The 25,885-nt window shown below is 35.4% G+C and overlaps 1 protein-coding gene and 1 long non-coding RNA gene across 2 annotated transcripts in view; both read right to left on the reverse strand.

Moving 5' to 3' along the window:
• Positions 1-22,437, reverse strand: part of LOC134793023 (ankyrin repeat domain-containing protein 29) — a 47,068-nt gene extending 24,631 nt beyond the window's left edge. The window contains exon 1 of the mRNA XM_063764551.1: positions 22,103-22,437. Coding sequence (XP_063620621.1) covers positions 22,103-22,114 — 12 coding nt within the window. The 5' untranslated portion in view covers positions 22,115-22,437. The remainder of the gene's footprint in view (positions 1-22,102) is intronic.
• LOC134793036 (uncharacterized) overlaps positions 1-25,885 on the reverse strand; it is an 814,647-nt gene that overhangs the window by 692,379 nt on the left and 96,383 nt on the right. The gene's annotated exons all lie outside the window — the stretch shown is intronic.

Raw genomic sequence — 25,885 nt, forward strand, 5'->3', positions numbered from 1 at the left:
AGATGGCACAGGATCGAGACAATAACTGGCGTGTAGTTGTGTCGGAGGCAAAGACTCATTTTGGGTCGCTGCGCCATTAAGTACTTAAGTAAGTAATATCCAGGGAGGAGGGGCATAGCAGTATTTTCAATAATGTTTATATCCAGGGAGGAAAATGAGGACTACGTTTGTATGAAAAGGCGATTTCGCGCGGTCGTCTTTTTGAATAATCCTGTTGAACACCTCATCACATCGAAAAAAGCAAAACGGTCCGACACAGATATTGACAATATTAATCTGTGTTGAAAAAATCATTGCTCTAGCTTCAAAAACCACGGAGGAAACAGTCGAGTACGTTTGTATGGAGAAATGACCACTCCTGTTGGCTCTTAATTTCGCGCCTAGAATTTCACGTCACGTCATAAACTTTAGATGAAGTATAATATTTTAAACTTTCGCGTTTTGAACACATATTAACTCACATTTATAGACGGGTCTAACGCGAATTTTATTCAATTACCTTGATTTACCGACGTTTCGACACAGGTTTCACTGGTCGTGGTCGCGGCTGACTGATGTCCCAGCAAAATGTCAAAACAGAGATTTGTGCAACTACCCGACGAAAAGTGTATGGAAAAGCTTGGGGTAGACATCACATTTTCAAACCACCCACTACACATAATGTTAATTATTGTAATTAGTGTTGTGTAGTTGTATTATTGTTAGATGAAGTCATTAAACCTAAAATGGCTAACATAAACACTATGTGTAGTAAAATGGTCGTAAAGCGTATCAATACAGTCGCGTTAATGGTATCGTTAGGTTCGCGAGGGCATGAGTCAGGGGAGAAAGTGGGATCTTCTTACGAATGCAACACATATAACCAAGCCAAATACATAGTTATACATTTACGAGTACCTACATTTAGTAGGCACATTTTAATCGAGCCTTTGTTTCATGAATAAAGGTTACATTTGGATCAAGGCCTGTTCACTTCCTAAGAATGTTATGTCCCCAAATAATTGCGCATGTATGCGCCTGAAGCTTCTATGTGTGCTTTGGCCTCCTAGAAAAAGTTGCCAGTAATCAAAATAAAAACATTTTTCTACAGCAACATTGAGCAATGTTGCTGCCAACTGAGATTTAAATTTTCACGAATTTTTTACATTATTAATCATAAAACGGGACTTCAAACACTTAAAGCTGAACTACACGCGATTAAGTTTTATAATGAATATTTGCTTCCAACTGTCTTTATCAATGTTCATAAAATATATGGAGGGTAGGTACGTCTACCCACCATAATAATAAAATATATTTGTCAATGACTCTGTCCAACTGCTGTGGTTAAAGTTCATAACGAAAATTTTATTTATTAAATCTTTAAATAATAAGTACAACGTAGCGGTACTACCACTTAAGACTCTGTAAGTCTGTACCTACATGGATTACAGCAATGCACGTAGAAAATGTGCTAAATGCGGAGCAACGGCTGTTGAAGATACATATTTGAGTGAAATTCATAGCTTTAGTGGGTTCAGAAGGAACCGCGTCATAACGCATATGGAAAGCGTATTAATTAACCGTGAAGAAATGTATGAATACAAGTTGGAAATCTGTGTATCTGTGTGTGTAAAGTGTAGTGTATCTGTGTGTGTAAAGTGTAAGTAATAGGTAGGCATGCCTATAAAGTTTTCAGTATATTATACTGGAAAATTTGGGAATGCGCTTTATTAACGTCTATTTTTTTATTAAGTTGTCAGGGTTTAATTTTCAGTGTATATTTCTATATGTAAAACATTTTTTTAATAAATAAAATAATACAATGTTATAAACATAAATATGCCTTTTATTTAAATCAATTGATAATACCACAAACAAGGGGTAATATTTGCATCTTTTATATATTTCGTGATATGAAGATAACAAATATGTTTATCAACAGAATTACTACCTATACCTAGATACCTACCAATACCCGCCAGGCTAAACCGGTTGTCAACTTTAGTTCCATTGGTACACAACGACGGCGCCACTAGTATAAACGTATAAACGGTTGGGGACATTTTTTTGTATGGAGTTACCGTTCTTCTCCTAGTGAGTATTATATTCTTTGATTTGGATGCCGAGCGTAGCCTTGATTTTTCAGCATTAAGGATGACTCACATTAGACCGGGCCGTGTCCGGGCCGGAGCTTCCGGCGCTGACTTTTCTATGACATGACAGGTGATCACGTGATGCTTCCATAGAAAACGATACCCAGGAAGCTCCGGCCCGGACACGGCCCGGTCTAACGTGAGTAATCCTTAAAGGATTAAATAAGAATACCTAAGTTTTTGGCAAAAAAAAAACATTTTATTGACAGGCTTTTATCGCTGACTGTACTTTTCTTTCCACAGACAACTAAAACTCATCGAGACAATTCTAACAACACCAAACACAATTCGTTTGCGTCGTATCACAGAATTCCCATGGCCACCTCTTGTTTCTATGTCATCATAATATTGCATTGTCATCCGATTTACATATGTACCTAATGTACTTATGCAAATTTCAGCTCAATAGAAAATTAGGCTTCCAAGATTTGACCTACTATAACAAAATAACTAATGGGCAAATTAAAAATTTTAGGTTCGGGACCGGGACGAGGAGTCAGATACTTCAATTTTCTACAAAAAACATCACATGATCACCTGTCATAGAAAACGAAGTATTGGGCAACTCGGCCCGGATCCGGACCGTACTAAAAATTCAAAGGATTGCCGGGTGCCCTACTTTACGTGTTTGCATTAGTAAAATACAGACAGTTTTATAATAAATGTATGTTTGTGCACCTGTCGTGTGTCAACAATGCTGGCCCAGTATTTAGTGTGACAAAGCGCTGGAATTGGATTGCGAGAAAATAATGTCGTTTATTAACTGAAATAAAGAAAAAGTGACTAAGCTCTCTACTTTTTGAATCGCTCTCGATGCTATTTTGGAATCTTTCGCTTGCTCGGGTATCAATATTAACACGACGAGTACCAGAGGGCACCCTTGTAAAACAAAGAAGTATTTCGAAGCTTCGAAACTTTGAAGTCTGTTAACAAAGCCAAGCCTAAACAGTAAACATGTTATGCAACTACCAACAACTACCTCGAGTCATCTCGACATGCAATCAAAGTGATCGAGGTTGTGCAATTGTGGCACAAAAACTAAGGGCACGGGGTCGATGACCCGGAGGCTGCAGGCGGAAGATGTACCATTGCTGGACCGTCCATAGATGGACATCGGCTTGTTTAATTTTCACACATTTGAGTAGTTATCAGCTTTATATGAAAAATAATCTTTAATACAAAAAAAAAAACGACTCCACAAATAACTTTGAAATGCCATTCCATTTGTTGTGAAATACTTCCATTCTGGTCTTCATCAGTAGTTCCACTTCATTAAATTTCACTTTTTTTAATGTAAATGCTTGGTTTCTTGACGAAGAGCCCTGTAGAATTCCCTCGATTCCTCATGGATCCCATTATCAGGGCTGGATTTTCACATAAATGGGACCAATCTGTAAGTTATATAGGTTCTTTCATAACAAAAAAGAAATCCAAAACTGAGGTTCTGCGACTTTCTGAGGTAACAAACATAAAAAACCATAAAACTAAATTGAGAACTGCTTCCTTTTGAAAGTTTGGAGTCGGTTAAAAAATGCCAAAGTGGCTTTATTGTTCATTTTAAAGAACTCCGTAGAAGGTATTTAAGGGGAAAAGAATGCCTTTAAGTACCGAAACTCGAACGGTATACCAATACATCTAATTTTAGTCTGTAACGTTTCGTCATAAATACACTTCGTTAAGTAAGTCATAATATCATAATACACGTTTCAAGGCTGCTCTTTTGTCATTCAAACCGTCTCGGACGGTGTAATTACTTTTTGTCACTGCAGCAGAATGCATTGTGTTCTTAAATTAAAGAAACATGAGCTGGTAATTGCTTGACTAATGGCTATTGGATTTAATTAGTAAAAACTGGTCAAGAGTGAACTTCACTTATGTTAGCTTGAATATAACTTTCTGTGGTTCAGAAAAATACCTATAGATGGGGTAGGAATCTAAAATACGGGACAAAGACCGAAGTATGTAATAAAGTAAGTACATATTTATCATTTACTATCTACCCCTTACTTTGCAATAAGCAACATATAGACTTGGAAGTATTTACGATCCCATTGGCATAGATAGGCATTGGCATTGGCAGGCATGTAACTTTTTACTTACTTACTGGCTGGCGTGATGACCCAAAATGAGTCTCAAGGCCTCCACCACAAGAGCACGCCACTTTGCTCGGTCCAGAGCGGTATCACGCCAGCTTTCGCCGACGCTGAGCTCACGGAGATCTGCCTCCACTCTATCTGCCCAACGATATTTAGGACCCAAGTAAGCCCTATTGGCTGCCCGATCTTCACCCATCCTTTCGTGGTGGCGTCAATGTAACTTTTTAGCTCCACTAATTCTCATTGCCACATTAATGTAGTTTTACAATAATGTAGTCTAGAAACTGTTCGTAACTTTACTACTGAAAGTAGATAACAAAGCATTTACTTAATGCACGAATTCGGGAACTCAATAGATAACAAAAACCTTGTCTGCTCGTAAATCTAATTTCTTGGCAAGAGAACAGAGACAGGCGGTGAGCGAAAGATAGTTAGGTAGGTATTTTAATGTATACAGAGCGTGCAAGGTCTCGTACATGTATTCAAAGCATGTAAACAATTCATTGGGTAATACCCGCAACCATTGAAACGAAATACTATGTCTATATAAATACAGACTTTTGTGTCTACAGGTTTTTCCTATTGTGTCGACTAATCATTTTGATGTTGGTGAAAGCTGTCCGCTGCTGGAGAAAAACTCTTAAGGACCTCCACAGCGACTGGTCATGAGCATCATACAATTTCAGAAAAATTCCATTTGGAGGTACAATAGCAAAAGGTTTAGGGTGTGTTTTTCAACACTAAGCAGTGAATGTGTATGTCCATATTAAACAACTTTCACTATGGTATGGCACTGTTCCTTAATTGCAAAGGAATTATAAAGTAGGCATCTGTTTTTTTCAAGCGGACCCCAGGGTCCTATGAGGTCGGTCAAAAGCTGGGATAACGGTAGGTAGAAGAAAATTTACCAACATTCGAGGCTGTTCCCATTTCTATAGTCAAAGTTGTTTAGTAGGTATGAGGTACATAGTTATGACCTGTGTATTGAATTCAACATTGGTGAGTACATATATTTAAGGATTGAAAAACTACTCTGTACCTATATACCGACAGCTTATAAAGTTATTAAGTACTGATAAATGTAGACCAACTAAGTAGTTAAAATTTCACAGACACATACGAGCCAGACTATGATCTATGAAAATTTAACGATGTCTGACCGAGTCAACATAACCAGACACAATTAACATATGACTTCAACGTTTGCGTTTTATCCGTTTCTTTCAAATGAATACCAAAGTAAAAACGACATATTAACATTAAAAGCGACGGCTCAGACACAGTCAGAAAGGAAGAGCTTCACTCCTGCTCTACCGACCTTCCATAAGTCGAGTATGTGTACAAAAGGGCTTGTATTGTAGTATACCTTGCATAAATATTTAAAAAAGGAGGAGAGGAGTCCGCGTTATCCTATCAAAGAAGTAGGCGCTAAATGACATAAAGAAATGGACTCCCCTTGATAATTTTGAGGTGAACCTCTATTGTAAATATCTCTTTGAAAAAAGCGATAGAAACAGAAATTTGCAGTTGTATCTCGCCCTACATTGCACTGATACATCTACTTCTACCTATGTATACAGTGCGACGTTAAATATTAGAAATTAAATTAACTGGAAGTAAAAAAATCCATACTAAATTGTTGCAAAGTTACCATGTTTAAGCATTTTACGTCAAAAATATATATTATTTTCTATTTTATGTCGCACTGTACTTAGTTTATCAACACAATGCTTTGGGGTTGATCCCGGCTTTTAACGGGGTATCAAAGACATATTTGTACAGGAAAACCTTTGTAGTTGGGGGGAGAGATCAGACCCTTGTTCCCAATGACGACGCATTTTGCCATTCTCTGAAGTCGCAAACCTCTTATCTTCTTCAAAAGCAGTCAGGGCGTTTGCAACTTTATGTACTGTGGGTAAAGTTACAAATCCCTTATTCCCTTCAAATGGAGTTAAGAGGTTTGGAAATTTTGCCGACGCTGTTGTTCGACTCGGCGCCATTTTTGGCGACTGCAACAAAGCACTCGGGTTCAATCTCTGAGTAAGGAATTTAAGTAGGTAGGTAATTTTTTTACGGAATTCTCAAATCGGTAATTTTTTTAATGTTTGAAACCTGAGACTTACGTAGGTAATTTCTGAACTGAATAAATTCAAAATGAACTTCCATATTGTTCCCATTTTTGTCAAAATGCAACATGATGACGGAGTTCCCGAGGATTTGATTTGATTCGAAAAGCATTATTTTGTATAGCATATCAAAATCGAAAAATCGATATTTCAGTATCTTCTTCTTTATCGCTTTTGAATACAGGGTGGCCAAAAAATAAGTGCATTCCCATTGCCAAGAAGGTTTTGGGATTATACTGAGCAACTTTTACTATAGGACCAACCCCGAAATCACGAAAGAAAAATTTGGCTGTTTCATACATTTTGGCTGGTCAATTTTCTATGGGATGGTAAATTTTATATTCGAGTACTTAGTCTGTGTAGATAAGACGAGAAATACCTAAACAAAATAAAACAAGTCACTGTTATTGCGTGAAACGATTCGTCAGCGCATTTTAAACCTCGGTGTGGTCTTTAATGTTCTTTAGGTTGTTTTCTTAAGATGTTATCAAGCATGGGTTATAAGTAGGTAACTTATAAGACTGGCCTTTCAATATTCAAGTATTTATTCAGCAGTTAACACGGATTTACTTGAAGAACTGCGACAATAACTAAAGGATCAGCAGGAAAAAGTCGTAAGTGCCAAATTGTTCCTATTGAGATATCTCGTTTTTGTATAACGGCGCCTCAATATGAAAAGGACTTAACAGCCGTACTATTTCTATTGATATATGTCGTTTTGTATAAACTGGTGGTTGTGCTAGTTACAACTGTTAAGTGACATCACATCTGACATAATCCGTGAGAATAACTCATGGCAATTGACATAGAGATTTGAATCAGAGACGTGGTCACATTAAGATCAAGGTAGGTACAATGGTACAAGGTACCTATGTGTCTTAAAATTACATCATATTACGTAGTCTCTAAATAAATACACTTAAGAATATTTAAAGCGGGTGATTTAAAATTTAAAGATGTACTTATATAATTACTAGAAGTCAACTGTATAAAATATGTACTTAATTATTAGGTAAGTAATATGTGTCGCTTAACTTCAAACTCGGGTAAATCCATTCGACCCTCTCAGCAAATATCTACCCTATTACCTTTTCTTAATATGTACCAAAATCGCATAATCTGACAGATGGATTTACCCGAGTTCGAAGTTAAGCGACTCATATGTAGGTAGATATTTACTACCCATAACATACGTAGTAATTATTAAAATATGTATGTATATAATACCTATATCGGGCCATTCGGGCCGTTGTGACCAACCTTGAGTAAAAGCATACAAAAGTACCTTAAAGGGCTTAAAGGAGTAGAAAAAATTATTATTTTGAAATGTAAAAGTTGAACATCAAATTTTAGATTGATGCATATCTATCAACTATTTAGTTAATAAACAAAACCCAAGTACTGTTTAAAAAAATTGTATTTGCTAATTAAACTACCAGGCTTATTCGTAAAACGTAAATATGTGGCATAGCTATAAATAACATTTGCATTTTCTTAACCCCGTTTGGTTACCTAATCCCGCTAGAACTTGAAAGGTCTCCCTAATGCCGATTACGAGGTATAAGCAGTTAACCTTTCTTGTTTTATTACTTGTTTATAACCTTTTGCTTATAAGATTAGTTCGTTACGCGTTTCTATCTTTAGATGCACTTTAACTTTGTATTTACGTCTTACATATGCATATGCCTCTTACACGGAGTAAATCGAAAGAATTTCAAGAAAAGCTATTCTTAAAGGGAAAAAAAAAGAATTCAATGATTGCATAAATATATACCTATAGTATACCTACTCTAGAAATTGTAGAAAAAATTAAAACTAACCTAAAGATATGTTACTTTAAGCTATGTATGTACCTATATTTTTTTTTTTTCTACAATTCTATAAATACCACTTATTATTTAGGTATGTAAATGTATATTTATTTTAGGTACTTATGACATTTCACGACAACAATGTGAATCTAACATCTCTTTTTGTACAGAACAACATAAGCAGGTACTTAGGGGCTATTCATAAATTACGTCATTTCAAATTAGGGGGGGGGGGTCTGGACATCGGATGACGGTAGCATGAAGTAGAAGGAAATGGGGTCATTTGAAGCATGATTTTTGGATGATTATAGGGGGGGGGGTCCAAAATCGTCAAAAATCGATGACGTAATTTATGGACAGCCCCTTACAGAAAAAAAAAATCTGAAATATGTAGATACAGTCGCCATCATATCTATATCGGAGTGGCCAAGGTGTTCATAATATTTGAACAAGCACTCTAACGCCTTGACGATAGAGGCGTGTTTAGATATTTGTGAGCGCCTTGAACGCTCCGATATATCTGTGGCGACTGTACATATTTCTCCGTTTATTACCTAAAGAAAACGCCAAATAAGGAAGAACAGTTAATATATTATTAATATGCTAGTATTCGCTTACTATCCGGTATCCGGCCCATCCGGCCATTATTTGAATATCCGGCAGAATACTGATAGTGGCCTACTATCCGGCCGGATACCGGATAGTAACATTGCTTGATTTCGGAGTAAACAAAATTGAAATAAGAAGTCACGGTCATAAGTCATAATCGTACTCGTTTATTATTTTAAAACAATTTAAAGATTCCACTCACTTGCACGCACACTAATTTCGAACCTAGAAATGAGTCACTAATTTCGAACCTAGAAACGTTTACTACGAAACAGGTCAAAAACTCAAAACCTGCACAATGCGCACCTGAAAAACCGAAATGTAGGTAAGGTATAGTTCCGCCGGCCGAATATTCGGCGGCCGGATACCGAATATTCGCCCGATGGTCAGGCCGAATATCCGGTATCCGGTATCCGGCCAAACAACTATCCGTTGCATCTCTATTATTTATAACGTACAATTTGCATATTTACATAATAATAACGTAATGTCAAGGACGTTGTTTATCACTTGTCGTTTGACGCAAATTATCAAAACGAGTCGAGAAACAGTTATCGAGTGGATAGCTATATCTGTACTGTACCCCTAATGCCTAGTGTAAATTTCATTCGATAACGTGACGTGACGTACGCGTTTGCGTTAAATGTCATTTTGTATGAGATTTTGAGTTTCCAAAACGTGGAAAACGGATACATTTACTGATTCTATCTGTAGTGTACATTTCATTCGATAGCATGCCGTGCGTTCGCGTTTGCGTTGTGGCTATTTTTGTATGGGATTTTGAGTTTCCTAAACGTCCCGCTTGGCGCGCTGTTCATTGTGTTCAAATTTACACTAGGTGTACAGATAGAATCAGTGTATATGTCCGTTTTCCACTTTCAAGAAATAACCAGCAAGCATATAATTAGAAAATGTAAAAATATGAAAGTGTAAACAGTAAACAATTTATATTCTGGCCCATAACAATAACACGTTAATGCATTTTTAATAATCCAGCTTACCGTCTAACTGCGCGTATAACTTTGTTTTGAAAGTAGAAGAAAATATTCAATATTCAATATTCAATCATTTATTTGCATAAAAACACATAGAAATGCATGCAAATACAATTTTTAAAAACACAGAGATCACAACAATACACAGATCGGAAATAATAATACACACATAGCAAGCTCAAACAAAAAAAAAACATTAAGTCAAGTATCAGGTACAATGCTCAAATACAACGTTAACATAAACATAAAAAAAAATATAAACTATGTCAAAGAAATAATAATAATAATGAGTCAAATGAATGTCAAAAAAACAGCATAAAAGAGATGTCAGGTACATTGGTCAAAAAACTTATCATAATATTCATTTATGGAGTAAAAAGGACGGCTCAGAAAATATTCCTTAACTGTTTTGTCAAAAGTTTTAAAATCTTCTATACTTTTAATTTCGTCGGTCAATAGATTATATACTCTTATGGCAGTATTATTTAAGCTTTTATCGAAATTGACATAATGTGCTTCATTTAAGAGTAACCTATTTCTATTTCGCAGTTCATAATGATTGATGGTCGCACCCTGTTCCGCGTACAAGTGTTTGTTGGTGAACACATAAACACATATCCTGTATAGGTACATAGAAATTACAGTCAAAATTTTATTCTTTATAAATATACTACGGTGCGACTCAGGTATAGTACGACATCCTTCGACTATTCTTAGGGCTTTTTTTTGCTTAAGCAGAAGTGAATTTATATTAGTTCCGTTTCCCCAAACCTCAATACAGTATCTAATTATGCTTTCGAAGTATGAAAAGTACATAGTTAATAAGACTTCCTTGCTTGCAATGTTCATTAGGGCTTTCATAGCATAGCAAGCCCCAGCTAATTTTATATTAATCTTATCGATTTGATCATGCCATCTCAAGTACGGATCAAGATCTACGCCTAGGAATTGCACACATTTTGCTTTACTGATTGGGATATCACAGTCATATCAGGACTTGTTGTGCTCCTACGAAATGTCATATAAAAGCTTTTACCGCAGTTCATTTTCAGTCCGTTGGCTGCAAACCATCTAGTAAGTTGCGCCCAGGAATTTTGCATACGTACATTTAAATCTTCAACAGACATTGCACTTAAGATAACACTTGTATCATCAGCGTAAAGATATGGAGTGCCATAGCTTAACATATCAGGCAGGTCATTTATAAATATTATAAATAGTAACGGTCCTAACACTGATCCTTGCGGAACTCCATACTTAACATATTTCTCATCGGATCTTATTACATCTTCATTTGAAATATTATTTAGTTCTACGTATTGGTACCGGTTGGATAGGTATGATCTCAACAAGGCCAGAGCAATGCCACGTACCCCATAGAAATCTAGTTTACTTAGGAGTATTTCGTGATCAACACAGTCAAAGGCCTTGGTGAGATCACAGAAAATGCCCCCACACGCAAGTCCTGTATTAAGGTACGTCATAACTTCTGTTACCAATTTACTTACTGCTGCCAACGTGTTTCTATTTCGCCTAAAGCCATATTGATGCGAGGTAAAAAGATAGTGGTTTTCAAAATGAGCTTGTATTCTTGTGGCTATACATTTTTCAAATACTTTGGCAAGAATTGGCAACAGAGATATGGGCCTGAAATTGTTCATATCAGTTTTGCTTCCCTTTTTATGAATTACAACAACTTTTGCTTTTTTGAATAGATCGGGGAAGGTTCCATTAAGTAAACAATCATTAAAGATGATGCACAAAGGTATACATAACACATCAATGTTCATTTTAATTATGTTGGTGTCTAAATTATCTGGCCCTGTTGAATTTGTACTTTTAAGATTTTTGACAATACGAATAACTTCAGGCTCAATAATTGGCGTCAAGAATATCGATCGGTTGCAACTAGTGCCCCGTTGTTTAAGTAATTTCATAAAATTTGACTCATTAACTTTTGTTATGCTTTCGCCGACACTAATGAAGAAATTATTAAAGTTATTTGCAATCGTTTTGTCATCATTAATCATGACATTATCTATTTTAAGGGCAATCTTGTCATTTGTCTTGCGTTTACCTGTGTTTTGTCTTACTAAATTCCAAATTGCCTTTGATTTATTTTTAGCTCTAGAAATAGTTTTCTTTGTATGATTTTTCCTAGCAGTTACCAGTACTTTCTTGAAAGTTTTATTTGCTTTTTTTTAACATATCTGCCTAGAAAGGCATAACAGCTATAACAGCCATTCGAACACCACCCACATTTTATCTTTTTGGTACGGAACCCAGACACAAACGTCACAAACACCGTATTGTAAAAGTTTTCCAGTGGCTGTTATGCGAAAGGGAGATATGCCCTTATGTTTTATTTCATAGACAAGTACTTCAGTTGACCGAATAGTTAACATTGATTAATTAGCTACGCAAGCTTTGGTAGCCGAGACGACTTGTTGAAGTACTGACAGCAAACAAAGTTCTCGTTAAATATTCTACTATTTTGTATTATTATATTGTAAAAAGTTTTTTAATGAATACACCCAGCCGCAAAATTGCAAGCCACTTTATAAATGAATCCATTCATGATGTGTGCATGCAATTTTGCTGCTTGCTGTAAATATTTGGGGGCACGGGAGTGCTCCCGCCAAGTCGATCAAAACAAACGAAGGTATCGGTACCGTACCATATTTTTCTTGGAACTATTCAGGTAATTTTCGATCAGTCTGTAATTTAAATTTTGAGAAAGCTAGAAGCATGTACCTATTAATTGAGTGATGTTCAGCATAATGCAACTTAGGTATAGACTGGAAAACCGATACGTCAGTAGATAAACGCGCGATTCAATGTTTATAAGTGCCAAATACAATATTTTTAAAATTTGCCTTCTTTTACTGTCCGATCCGGTTTGCTAGACAATACATATACACCTAAGCAATTACATTTTATTTACACATAGTTTAATACTAGGGAATGCAAATCGGTTATAACCGTAACCGAAATATTCGGTTATAACCGTAACCGAAATATTCGGTTATAACCGAATATTTTGACAAAATTTCATAACCGAATATTGGAAACTCGAATAACCGGTTACGGTTATTTTCGGTTATTTATTTATGACTTAAATTGTATGTTTTTATCATCAAATGACTACAAAATCATGCCATTTTTGGCTGTGACGCCTGTGACTATAATTTTTGTCATTCGTGGACTTTAATAGCATAATATACCAAATTTACTTCCCTTATTTTTGAAATATTTTTATTGAATATTGTATCACGTTCAAGGTCATATTTTACTTTTACTGTATTTGGTGTGTTTTATTAAAAAACGAAGACTTTTACTCCCATTCCCTAATACTGTAGGTACTAAAACAAATACTTTTGTATTTTTTTAATTACTTCATTATAAATTTATAATTTTTCCCCTAAAATAACCGTAACCGATTATAACCGATATTCGGTTATTTTTCGGGCATAACCGTAACCGAAACCGGTTATGAAGTTTGGCCGGTTATTGCATTCCCTATTTAATACACACACGGATTACTTTAATAAAAACTAATCGCCTCACACTATTATGACGTCCGTCACGCGACAAGGAAGTGTCGAATTTCCGCGATTACCGCAACCATTAAGGCAATTAAACCCGTGCACATAATTGACAGTTGACAACTAACTTGTCAAATTAGCTTTCGTTTTCATGAGCGGTGGACTGTGTCGTGAGTGTATGATGGTTACGCTGTTGTCATGGCCGTCAGTTCCTAATAAGTAATAAATAATTAAAGTTATACAATGAACTTTTATTATGTTTAAATTACAATTATTTGACAATTTTCAAAACTTGACAAGAATGTAATATCTTAATATGAGGTCGAAATAAATGGCTTTTTTTTTAATACAAAAGTACAAATATGATGGTTGCACTTTTACCGTCTATCGATTCATGCAGTGGCCACGATAAAAGTTCGACCATCTTAGGCCCACTGATTAGGTCATGTCTGATGTCATGCTGTATAAAGGAAGTGTGATGACTTTATTTAGGGTTATTGAAGTATTTATGTTGATTGTAATTTAACAGATCTGTTATGGCGTGGGTACAGTCAGCATCCTAAGGTAACTACACTAACTACACAATTACCCAAAACCGCGAAATGAATCGGTTTAAAAGTTATATTCAATTAAACAGAAAAGTAAATTATAAAAAATAAATAGTAAATTATTAAGTTTTTGCTATACATACTTTTCACTTTTCAGGCCTTAAGCCGAAACTGTGTTAATGATGTGTACATCATTATATTCCGAGCCGCCTCGTTAGGTAGGTACCCATGAAACCTTGAGACTGTATGCATATAAATATGTAAATAAAATAAGTAATACGAGTAATAGAAGTTTTATATAACTAACCACCAAATTATATTTAAAGAAATATCATGAATCAGTTCGAAAATAAATAGAGAAATTAAGATTTGGTCACTAATCTACCTATTACCCAGTTTCTTTGCCCAATGTGTGTTGCGTCTCACATTTTGCTTATTGAGAGAGTGAGACGCAATGACATTGGACAGGTGGAATAGGCACCGACGCCGTACATTACATTAACCCATTATAGGGCACACTTAGATTTTATATGGCCAAAATGACCAGCCTATAACATCTTTTTGTTAAAGGGACCAAGGTGGTTATAAATATCCGAACACGCTTTTATTATCAATGCACTAGATTCTAGAATACATGAACAGATATTTTTAAGCATCTTGCCCGCGATATAACCGATGGCGACTCGTACCTTCGTAAAAGAAGGGCATTGTAATGTTACTAATGTTGGGCCAAGTTCTGAGAAACGGAACGAACGAATGAATGAAACTGGGCATTCGAGCACGTTAAAATGTTCCCAATATTTTTCAAACGCTTGTAAACATCCGGTTTCTTTGAACGAGTTAATGTTTCTAATTTTAGATTATTTCAATTTACTACTATTAAGTATTTTGTTCAACTTGTATTTATTTACGATTTTCATGTTGTTTCCTCTTTCATCTTTTATGACGTATAAACTACACTACTGATACTTACATTAGATTGAACGTCTACACACAAGTATAAATCTGCAGTCAGTCCTGATCTTAATTAATTTACAAATGTTTTTTTTTTTTTTGTTTTAAGAGGCTGGTTTTCGACTAACACTTTTGATTTTGTTAGAAGTTAAGTTATAATTTTGACTCTACGTAGTGGCTAGTTTAGACTATCCACTAAATTTACTAGTTTAGACTTCCTAAAAGCAAAAATACCATCTTTTGAATATAACCACCGCAGAAAACTTAATTGGTCTCCTTAATAATACTAATATAAGACTTTAAAAACAAGTTTCATATTGACGTTTATTGATTTACTGATTTACTATAGCGACGATAAAACCAGTAGTAAAACCAGTTTTGCGCGTCGCCTTAATTTGGCAGTAAATCTCTGACACACTGCCATCTGCCGGTTCCGCGAATCAGATCTCTCCCTAGATATGGAGTCTAGAGTCTAGACCAGACGTTATGAAACAGCCGCCATCGCTAGTACTAGGGTTGTCAACACCATAAATTTGATTTATTGTTTTTTAACTGACTTCCAAGGGAGGATTTTGTAAGGCAGCTGGACTGATTTCTGAAATGCTGCTTCGGACCGTTGGTTGAGTTGGTTGTATTATCTTTATCATTAGATACTACCAAGAAGGCATGACTATTAAGTCAGGATCTGATGATTCGGTCTTATCGTCCTGGAGGAACCGAGAGAACCCTTCCAATATTATAATCACACCTATTGTGATTTGTTTTCAGAAAGGATTGAGTGAAATGGAACTGCTGCTGAAAGTCGTGATATGATGGAGTTTGTAACTGTTATGTACTGTAAATCAACAGCATGTAATTCTGATCCATTAGTTGTCACTGCGTAAGTGTGACTTCATCTAAGTCAACTAACTAGCTTATATCAACTTTGAATAGCAATAGTACCTAAACTAACTAAAATGTTAGCATCAGTTAAGCATCGATTTATGATACCTATAACGTTAATAGTTCAAGAAAGTACTATATAATTAAAAAATATAAAATTTCACATCTCTCAAGTGACAACCCTACCGATCGAGACAGTCGCAACACCCTTTAACGTCATTAAAGGTCGACAGACATTCTCCGGAGACTTCGAGGTTTTATGCGTTTCTAACTAATTCTACGCTTTAAAGTCTAGACTTTTCTAAAGGTTACATTCGGATAACGACTGCAGCAGCATTACTGTTGCAACGATACTGCTACAGCGTTGGCGGTGTCACTGTCAATCACTTTGATAAAATCAGTACCTAACGAAGATAATATTCTAATCGGGGCAGTAATGCGGCAACGAACGTTACTGATTTCATCAAGGTTCCTTTTAGGTTCCTTTTGGTTGGCGACTGCAACAACGTTACTGATGTCACTGTCAATAACTTTGTTAAAATGTATTGCTGTCGAATTGCTATTGCAATTAGAACGTTCACTCCATCTCTCATTTTGTCAATGAGATTGACATTGACATCGCCAGCATTAACGCAGTAACACAGCAACAACAACGCTGTTGCAGTTATCACCCGAATGTCACCTTTAAGCCTTTAAGCTATTAATTGTTGTCGTGTCGGACATTGAGTGACAATGTCAGTTGACTTAGCTTTTTTAAATACCTCTACGGTAGTACAACTGCGAAGATGGATTTTCCTTGTAACTACGAGAACGCGCGTTTCCTGTTTTTAATAGACAGTGGAAATATAATCAATTTCTAAATCAACGTTCAAGGATTTTTTTTCATAAACGTATTTCAATTGTGATTGTCATGCGATATCTCAATTAGGTATGTAAGTAATCTATTATTCAATATACCTTAGCTAAACTTATATGTATTAGATTATTCGATAGTTTAGAATATACCAAACGTAAACTCTGAATGCGTATTATTATTCTTTCTACATTTTCTATAGTTTTGTTGTGTTAGCTGCTTAGGGGCTGTCCATAAATTACGTCATCGATTTTTGGCGATTTTTAACCCCCCCCCCCCCTCTATAATCATCCAAAAATCATGCTTCAAATGACCCCATTTCCTCCTACTTCATGCTACCGTCATCCGATGTCCAGACCCCCCCCCCCTAATTTGAAATGACGTAATTTATGAATAGCCCCTTACGATAAATGCCTATCATTGTTTCTATAGTTACCTGGAAAAAAACAATACCTAAGTTAAAGCATTGAATCCGCCATAACTATATTTAAAACAATACTATGGGCCGGCATAATAATAATCATAAAATCAAGGTACAATGTAGTATTTTTTAAATATAGTTATGGCGGATTTAATGCCTTAAGGTATTTTTTTTTTGCCGGCAGTATTTGCTCAAATATTTACGTTGCTCTTTCTTAATGCAAACGATAATAACGCAGCCATATTTGCGCAAAAACAACAGCCAAGTATTTTATTTATTAGCAAAATTCCAGCTTCATTTCCCGCCGGCCCTTCGGTTTAATCACTTATTCAACAGAAAAGTCATACCTGAGCCAGTTCTAGAACAAAGATGACCTTTACAGAACCAACATAAATATCCCTTCATATATATAGCTTACAATAGCACGTAATATATAACAGCCCACGATGAAGCCACGATGTCGCCAATTCTTTATTAACGCCATAGCGAAACCGGTTGGGGGTGAATCCGTATATAGCTCAGGATAGTCGGGATAGTCCCATTGCATACCAAGCATTCGACACAGAACCTGTATTTGTGCGACCTTGAGATATCTTAAAGCTATGGGACATGAAAAGCTGGTGGAAATTTTGCCGGAAAGGGCATTCATTTGAGTGATTACTACCACGGATGGATATATCTTTATTTCTAGTTATGGGTATTTAAGTATTTATCTATCAGTTATATTATATATCATTGTTATCTGGTAGGCTCCTACAGCAAAAACCTTGCTGTGTTTACTGTGGGATTATTTAGATTTGTGTAAGATTGACCCATCATTTTTATTTCTTATTTATAGTTCGTTTGACGCCAAAGCTTAATATTCGGAGGGAATAACAGCTAAGAACGCTTAAACTCAACGACGTAAGTCCTGGTACACGGATATGTGATTATAGCACTTCAGCTTTTAGCAAATAAGGCTATAATCTGGTGTAACGCGAAATGTACTTGCGATAGACAGCTTGGATGGGGTGACCTGACTCTCTTCCGAACCAATGAACTGAACCATTTGCGCCAACCTGTCAGCTTTTATTAATTATGAGTTATTAATAGGTATACACGCCATGAATGGTTATTCTAAGAGGGTTAAAAGCCCTGGTTGCACTATTTTCTTTATGCCGCTTGCTTTTGTCAGTTTTTTTGACAAAAAAAAAACAACTTTAAGGCATATTAGCTGCAAGTCTGTCTAGATTAAGTTTTCCTAATTATGGAATTTTTCCTATTTCCACATCCTTCTATTCGAATCTATAAATTTCAATAAAAAACTAAATAACGTAGTCAAGAATAGTGATATTGAATCAATATTTTAAATAAAATTTTAAATCGAGACACTCACAAACACAAGTCCTTGAAACTACGCTAAATTCGTCAATACAGCGTTAAAACAAACTATAAATGTTCGCCAATGTCTAAATCCACTCCAGACTAGGTCGTGTATAAATAAATCCGCCATTCACTGCGAAATGCCGACACATGGCACATGTTGGCTGGACATGTGACATGCATGGTCTGAGGGCCTACCGCGAAAACCGAAAATCGTAAATTGCGGGGATCTATCTCTTTTACTCCAATGAAGGCGTAATTAGAGTGACAGAGCAAGACGCCCGCAATGTGCGAACTTAGCCCTGGTCTACTCTATATTCAGATTTATTACTGTCGCTTTGGTTATGGTTACAAATGAGGTGGGATTTGCCGCGGAGAGAGATTACTGGCCGAGGTTTAGTCACATCGGTGACAGTAAATAGGAGGTTTTTACATTGGGAAAACATAATTGAGGAAGGAAATTAAAACAATTAACTACAGATGAACATTTGACAATTGAAATGTATTAACATGATTTTTTTCATGATTAGGAAGGAAGGAAGGAGGAAACGGCAATATCCAGGGAGGAAAATGGGGACTACGTTTTTATGGAGAAGAGGTCGTCCATTATCGTCTTAACCTTCATATTTTACTGAGAGTCATTAAAAAATTACATACTTCAGCAGAGGTTGAATTAAAAAACTAAAATTGCTAAAAATAAAAGCTATAAAGCAGACAACGGGCTAATTAAATAAAGGTCACGAAGGGCTAGAAGTTCATTGCCCTATGACGTTTTGCCAATTTCAAGCAAATATTTTTGCCCTTGGTCTTCTCACCCTTTTCAAAATGCAAACGTTTTATATAAAAAAAAACTTCTTTCTTAGAATTCACAGCAGCTGCCGCATAAGAATTTTTACGTTGATGGTCTGTGGAGACTCGTAAGTAGGTACTACAAAAAAAAATTAAAACAAAGAAGGCCTGCACAAATCCCTTATGGCCTTAAATATGCAGCTGTTATATGGAAAAAGTAGCTCGCAATGTTCGAAATTTACTTTAATTGCAATTATTCTGACGCCTACCTATATCTAAAATCTATATCGACGCAGGAAAGGAGAAATTGGATAAGCGACATTTTCAGAGATATTGAGTTATATACATCGTTGGAATCGCCAGATTTTTCTGCATCGAATGGACTAGGTTTCATACCCATCTGACGACTTTAGTGTCGCTTATCCAGTCGGTGATTTGGAGAATCACTGGTACATTTAAGTTACTAAACGACTTAGTTTTCAACATTTTTTTGAAAAGTGGAGATTAGATGAAAAGTTATTCGATGTAATGAACCTTAGAGTTTTTTACTTATTTGCCAGTTCAGCTTAACCTTAGCTTGGATAATTTTGCCTTATGACAACTAACCTTTCACTGTCGGTTAACTATTTTTACCTGACCGAATAATAGCTTTCTATATCATGTGGATAAATTTACTTAACTGTCAAATGTGAATTATTGGCGTTTATCATTATTTACCTAATTTCAGATATAAAATTTTTGTCGTTTATTCCATTTTACCTGAAATTTGTTGGAAGCTGAAGCTGAAGCTGTTATTTTTCATAATATCAGAAAATGCCAAGTAACGGAAAAAAATATATTAATTTCAGGTATGAAAGCACGAGATAATATTTTTTCCTATTTTGGTTTCAAATATAAATTTGCCATTCTTACTGGTACCTCATAATTAAGTTGACCCAATTAAGCAATTTTGATCTCAAATAGAAATGGTACACTTGTTATCTTAAGACTCGTTACATAACTTCTTATTTGAAATAAAGCTATACAAATTCCTTAAAGGGTGTTTTTTTATATGCGTAGGTATGACAATCTTCCTTGAGGTTGATAACTATAAAACTCATATAATGTAGATGTATCATAGGTTGAATGTGTCGCATAAGCAGCTTATCGAGTTTGAAATTGCTCCTTAAAAAGTGTTAGATAATTTATCTTGATTTGTTTTTTGGGAAATTTTACGTATATACTTTTTTGCTTGACTATAAAATAAGCATACTTTGCAATAAGTTAGTTTTTACTCGATCAATTCTGACAACAAATTTACCTTGGAGTTTTTTACCTGACTAATTTCTTGTAAAATATGTCGGTAAGATAAATTTACCTAAACTTATTTTTACGACCATTTTGCTTAAGCGACACTAAATTCTTAAATAACTCATTTGAAGGTAAAATAATAATAGGATAATGTAGAATACATCACTATAACGTTATAAAATGTCTAATTCAGGAAATACGTCATCATTAGGAATTTTAATGTTTTTTTTTTTAAAAGCTTTGCAGTTTTTTGGCTCTCCCGTAAAGTTAGCTGCGTGTCGCTTATCCAATTTCTCCTTTCCAGCGTCGAATTATATGTATAAAATTGGTATAAACATGAATTCAAATTAGTATATGTATTTCGTTTCGTCTTAATATTTTTGTGTATATTTTTTTGCATGTTGTGATTCATTTGCAAGTTAGGTCATGTATATCGGGTCAAACAAGTTTTGACATCTCCGGCAAACTGGTTTGAATGTACAGGAATATGCCATTGGTGTAACTTGCATGATTGTTTATTTTACGTTCGACTGATTTACTATCTAATATTCAAACGGAAATATAATTATTACGTAAATGCTTCATTACCCATAGAAGAAGAAATAAGAATAAGAGGATTATTAAATAAATATTTAATTATATATTTTGTAATAAAAATTGTTTAGTTTCTAGATTATTTTACGACATCTTAAATGTTTTCATTTCATTACCTAATTGTTCTTGTAAAAAAATACACATTCGTGCACAAACTATTCATTCAAAAAAACTTGGCGGGTTCACTACCGGGCACATTTTGCTTACATACCGTACACTCAAAAACATCGTCATCGGTTTACGTGTTTAAAAATGTTCATTAAAAAGAATTGGTGGGCTAAAGGTGTACCTAGGTATTTTATTACGAACAATTATTTCTGGTGCAGAAATGCATTTCCCCGAACGAGAGCATGTACAGTCACCTGCAATAATATGTTACACAACGAAAACAGCAAAAATATCTGCGACGATCTTGTTTGTAGAGCCATAAGAGCGTGTCACATATTTTTGCGGCCTTCGAAGAGTAACATATTATTGCAGGTAACTGTACCGTACGCTTAGGCTGAACAGATCTAGGCTGAACGGTAAGGCATACTAACACCGCATACAACGCATGCTGTTACAGATAGGTACCTATGTGGGTCCACACACAATACAAAACAAACCACACAATAAACAATAATTTCTATCAGAATATTTTATTAAAGAGGGTATATTAATAATTTAAGCTTCGTCTCTCTAAACTAAATAAACTAAATGTAAAAAATATTTATTTACTCTACTCATAATTAGCCAAACAAAAAATACTAACTAGGTACAGTCGCCATCAGATATATCGGAGCGGTCAAGGCGCTCACAAATATCTGAACTCGCCTCTATTGTCAGGGCGTTAGAGTGCGTGTTAAGATATTGTGAACACCTTGGCTGCTCCGATATATCTGATGGCGACTGTACTTACAGAATTCACTTTGAGAAAATGTTATCATTATCACAAAAAAAAATTATGCCGAATGTGCAAAAATTTCATTGAACTATATAATACAAAACGCGGCTGTTTTAATTGTTTCAACACGTGAAACAACCACGAAATATAAGTAAAACGATACGCAAGGTCAGCTAAAATCAGCAAAACAAATTACGCTCGATACATACCTTTAAAGACATTTTTCTCAATCGATTTTTCAGCAAACAGTCATTATTTAAAACAATTCCACAGCACGCACACAATTTCGCACAAAACAATCAATAGAATTATGTAATGTGCTCTTTATACCACTGTATTATAACAACACAAATAATTTAGGTTATTTTTTATTCACCAATGTTTACGACTTTAAATTGTATTGTGGTTTTAAAAGCGACGTACGTCACTACTCGATGACATCTCACGAGTGATTATTTTTCTCTCATTCACGGCTATCGTCTTAAAGTACCGCTTTGTTGCAATTGTCCGTGGCGCTAGTGTCTATGTGACAAGATGTCCTAGGTGAGGGTTAACTTTAGTTACGAATTCTGCCACTTGTATTAATGTTTTGGTAGTTTGGTGTGAATGTGTGAAGTTGAGTGTTGCTAGAATTCGAAATAATTCGCAACAATTATAATTAAAAAATCACGGGAATTACTTTAATATTAGACTATCAAAATTATTAAGAATACTGTAAGGTTTATGTAATTAAAATCAATACAAAACACTATTTTACTGCACGTCCCTGCATTGCACTGCCATCTAGTGAAAAACTTTTCTGTTCCGTAACATTCATGCCCTTGCTCTATGCTCATTTAGTTCGACAATTTTTCGCTAGATGGCTCATTTATTAATATTTGTTTTAATTAAATCGAATATTTGCAAATAAGATAATTCAATTGGCAAGTGAAATAACATAATGCCATTGGACATTTTGTTTATATTATGTCAGTCGTGTCGTGAATTATAATCCGGCAAGAAATCGTAGAAAATTGAGGGCGTTCCTACGTAACTGTCACATTTTTGACGTAAAATGCTAAAACATGGCAACAATTTAGTATGGATTTTTTTTAGTTCAATTTTATTTAATTTCTACTAATTATTTTATGTCGCACTATAGCTTTCAACTTTTGAGCCATATTAGTTTTTGCGTAGACAGTGGCGCCACACTGTATTGTTCAGATTCGAGTTGAATGAGTTGATCCAACAAAATAAAGGTGGCTGTGGTAGCTGGTAGCCCAGGATAATTCTTAAACTTTAAGAGCCCGATTAGGTGTAGCTTATTGAGCGTCATAAATGGTATGGTAAAATAATAAGCGCGCAGGTACCTACTTGATGTGTTCTGTTACGAAACGTTCAAAAATACACTCATTTTTTTAACCGACTTCCATTTCATAGAAGGAGGAGATTCTGTATTCGGTTGTGGCTATGTTTTTTTTTTTATGTATGTTCATCGATTACTCTGAGACCCGTGGGCCGAGTAATTCTTTTTTTGTTCGAAAGGAGGTACTTCCAAGGTGGTCCCACATTAATCTGGTGCTGTTCTGGTAATGGGATCCATGAGGAATTGAGGGAACTCCTCAATTTTTAAATGCACATGTAAGGTGATTTGGGTGTTTTCTTAAGCAACTCGAGCATTTTCTCTCGAAAACCACCAATTTGATAAAGTGGACCTGATGGTGATGATTGTTTTGATGACAATCATGACGATTTCTTAAAATGTACGACGTTCAGGGATTATTCCGAGACCCGTGGTCCGATTTGAGCAATTCTTTTTTTGTTTGAAGGAAACTGCCTCCAAGAGCGTCCCACATTAATCTGGTGCTGTTCTGATGAAGGGATCCGTGAAGAATTGAGGGAACTCCTCAATTTTTAAAGGCACATGTATGGTGATTTGGGTATTGTCTTAAGCAAATCAAGCATTTCCTCTTAAAAACCACTAATTTGATGGAGTGGACCTGATGATGATGATTGTTGATGATAAATGATGATGATTTTATAAGTGTAGATTACTCCGGAACCCGTGGTCCGATTTGAGTAATTATTTTTTTGTTTGAACGAAGTTACCTCCAAGGTGTTCCCATAATATTGTTGGTTATAATCTGGTGACGGAATTCATAACGAAATGAGGGAACTCCTCAATTTTTAAAGGTACGAGTATGGCGACATCGTTGTTTTTTATAGTAATTCAAACATTTCCTCCCGTTAATAACCCATTTGATGAAGTACAACTGTAGCCTTACCACGAGTTTGACACTACATCTTCGCTATCGTCTTCGTAACTTACTTTCTATACATCTCGCTCGCACTAATAGGATGCCAGTACGAGCGAGACGCATAGGAAGTAAGTTACGCACTCGCTAAGCTAATATGTCAGTGTTAGACTTATGATAAGGCTACTGAGGAGTCGGAAAATGGCGGTTGAAGGGTTGGTGGTTCAGGCTTCAGGGTCGAGGGGTTCCGTGATCAGGGGTTGATGTGCTGTGAGGTTGAGTGATCTGGGGGTTGAGGGATTGGGTCAGTGGCGGGGCGGAGGATGGATTTTGTGTTTGTGCACTGTAGTGACAGGAATGATTACAAATTTAGTGATACGCATCATTATTATTTTCATTCATGCGTCACGCGTCACTCATAAGCTGTTAACAATGCCTTACAATTAAAAATGGAGAAATAAAAACTTTTACAAAAAAAAAGAAAACCGACTTCAAAAAGGATAAAATAAAATATAATCCGTTTTCAAGTATATGCGTTACTAACTGATATGTTTGAAGTCGGTGCCAAGACAAATAGTAACAATACCGGTCAAAAATAATCAGCTTTATGTCTATAAATCACATTACAACTGTACTAATAGGTATTATAATAGTGAAAGTAATTCTGTCTGTCTCTTTGTCACCTTTTCAGCTAAACAACTGCCATGTAAACTGGTGAAATTTGCCATGCAGGTAAAAAGTTAAAGCCCTGTAGATGGTTCTTGAATTGTTTTATATTTTGAAATCAAGTTCTCTGGATAAGAGGCGGGAAATAACTCAGTCCCAATCCCACACCTGAGTACTATGGACAGTTCGAAAATTAGTAAAAATTGCTGTTTAAAAAACATATCGTCAATCGCATTGGTTTTATACTAGTACCGACAAACATGGTACGGACTGCGCCAAGGTGGATTGACAGTGGGTTCTTAGGTATCTACAGAAAGTATGATAATTGCTGTCGTGTAAGGCAATCCTTGTTATGGCAAACATTGTTACCGGATCGCCCTAAAATCATGGTATGTTTCAAATTTGGCTTGGCACCGACTACAAACAGTTAGTAACGCATATACTTAAAAACGGATTATATTTTATTGTATCCTTTTTGAAGTCGGTTTTCTTTTTTTTTGTAAAAGTTTTTATATCCTTGTTCGTTGTAACGGGACGTATCTATGTTTGTAATAAAAAAAAAACAACTTATTTAATTTCTATACAAATTTTATTTAATGTAAACAAATAATCTCATAATTAATATTATTCAAATTGTCTATTTTAATTAAAATATGCAATTAATGTATAAATCCAATCATAATTCAATGTCTCTGTGTTTCAAATTTAACTACTTATGGCAATTTTGTACTAAAAGCTTTGACAGTTAATAGAGCTTTATCAAACTACACAACGGGACTTAACACAACGGGGTCTTCTCCGAGACCACGGGGACAACGCCGTCCTCGAAACGTCGGAGGTAAATCTTAAAACTTAAATACGCGATTAAGTCCCGTTGTGCAGTGTGATAAAGTTTAATAATCGTGAATGTTTAAATCAGAGTTAATAGAGCTTTCAAAAACTTACTTTGTTATCTCTCGAATCCCAACGACAATCCACTTTTTGCCACCTTTTTGTATTTTTGTATTTTTGAAAGTAAACCAGCGTTGTAGGGTAGGTGGGAGTTTCACTCAAACGCCAATGTCAACGATACTTTTATTGACTATGGAAACT

This window comes from Cydia splendana, chromosome 8 (genome assembly GCF_910591565.1).
Source record: "Cydia splendana chromosome 8, ilCydSple1.2, whole genome shotgun sequence".
NCBI lineage: Eukaryota > Metazoa > Arthropoda > Insecta > Lepidoptera > Tortricidae > Cydia > Cydia splendana.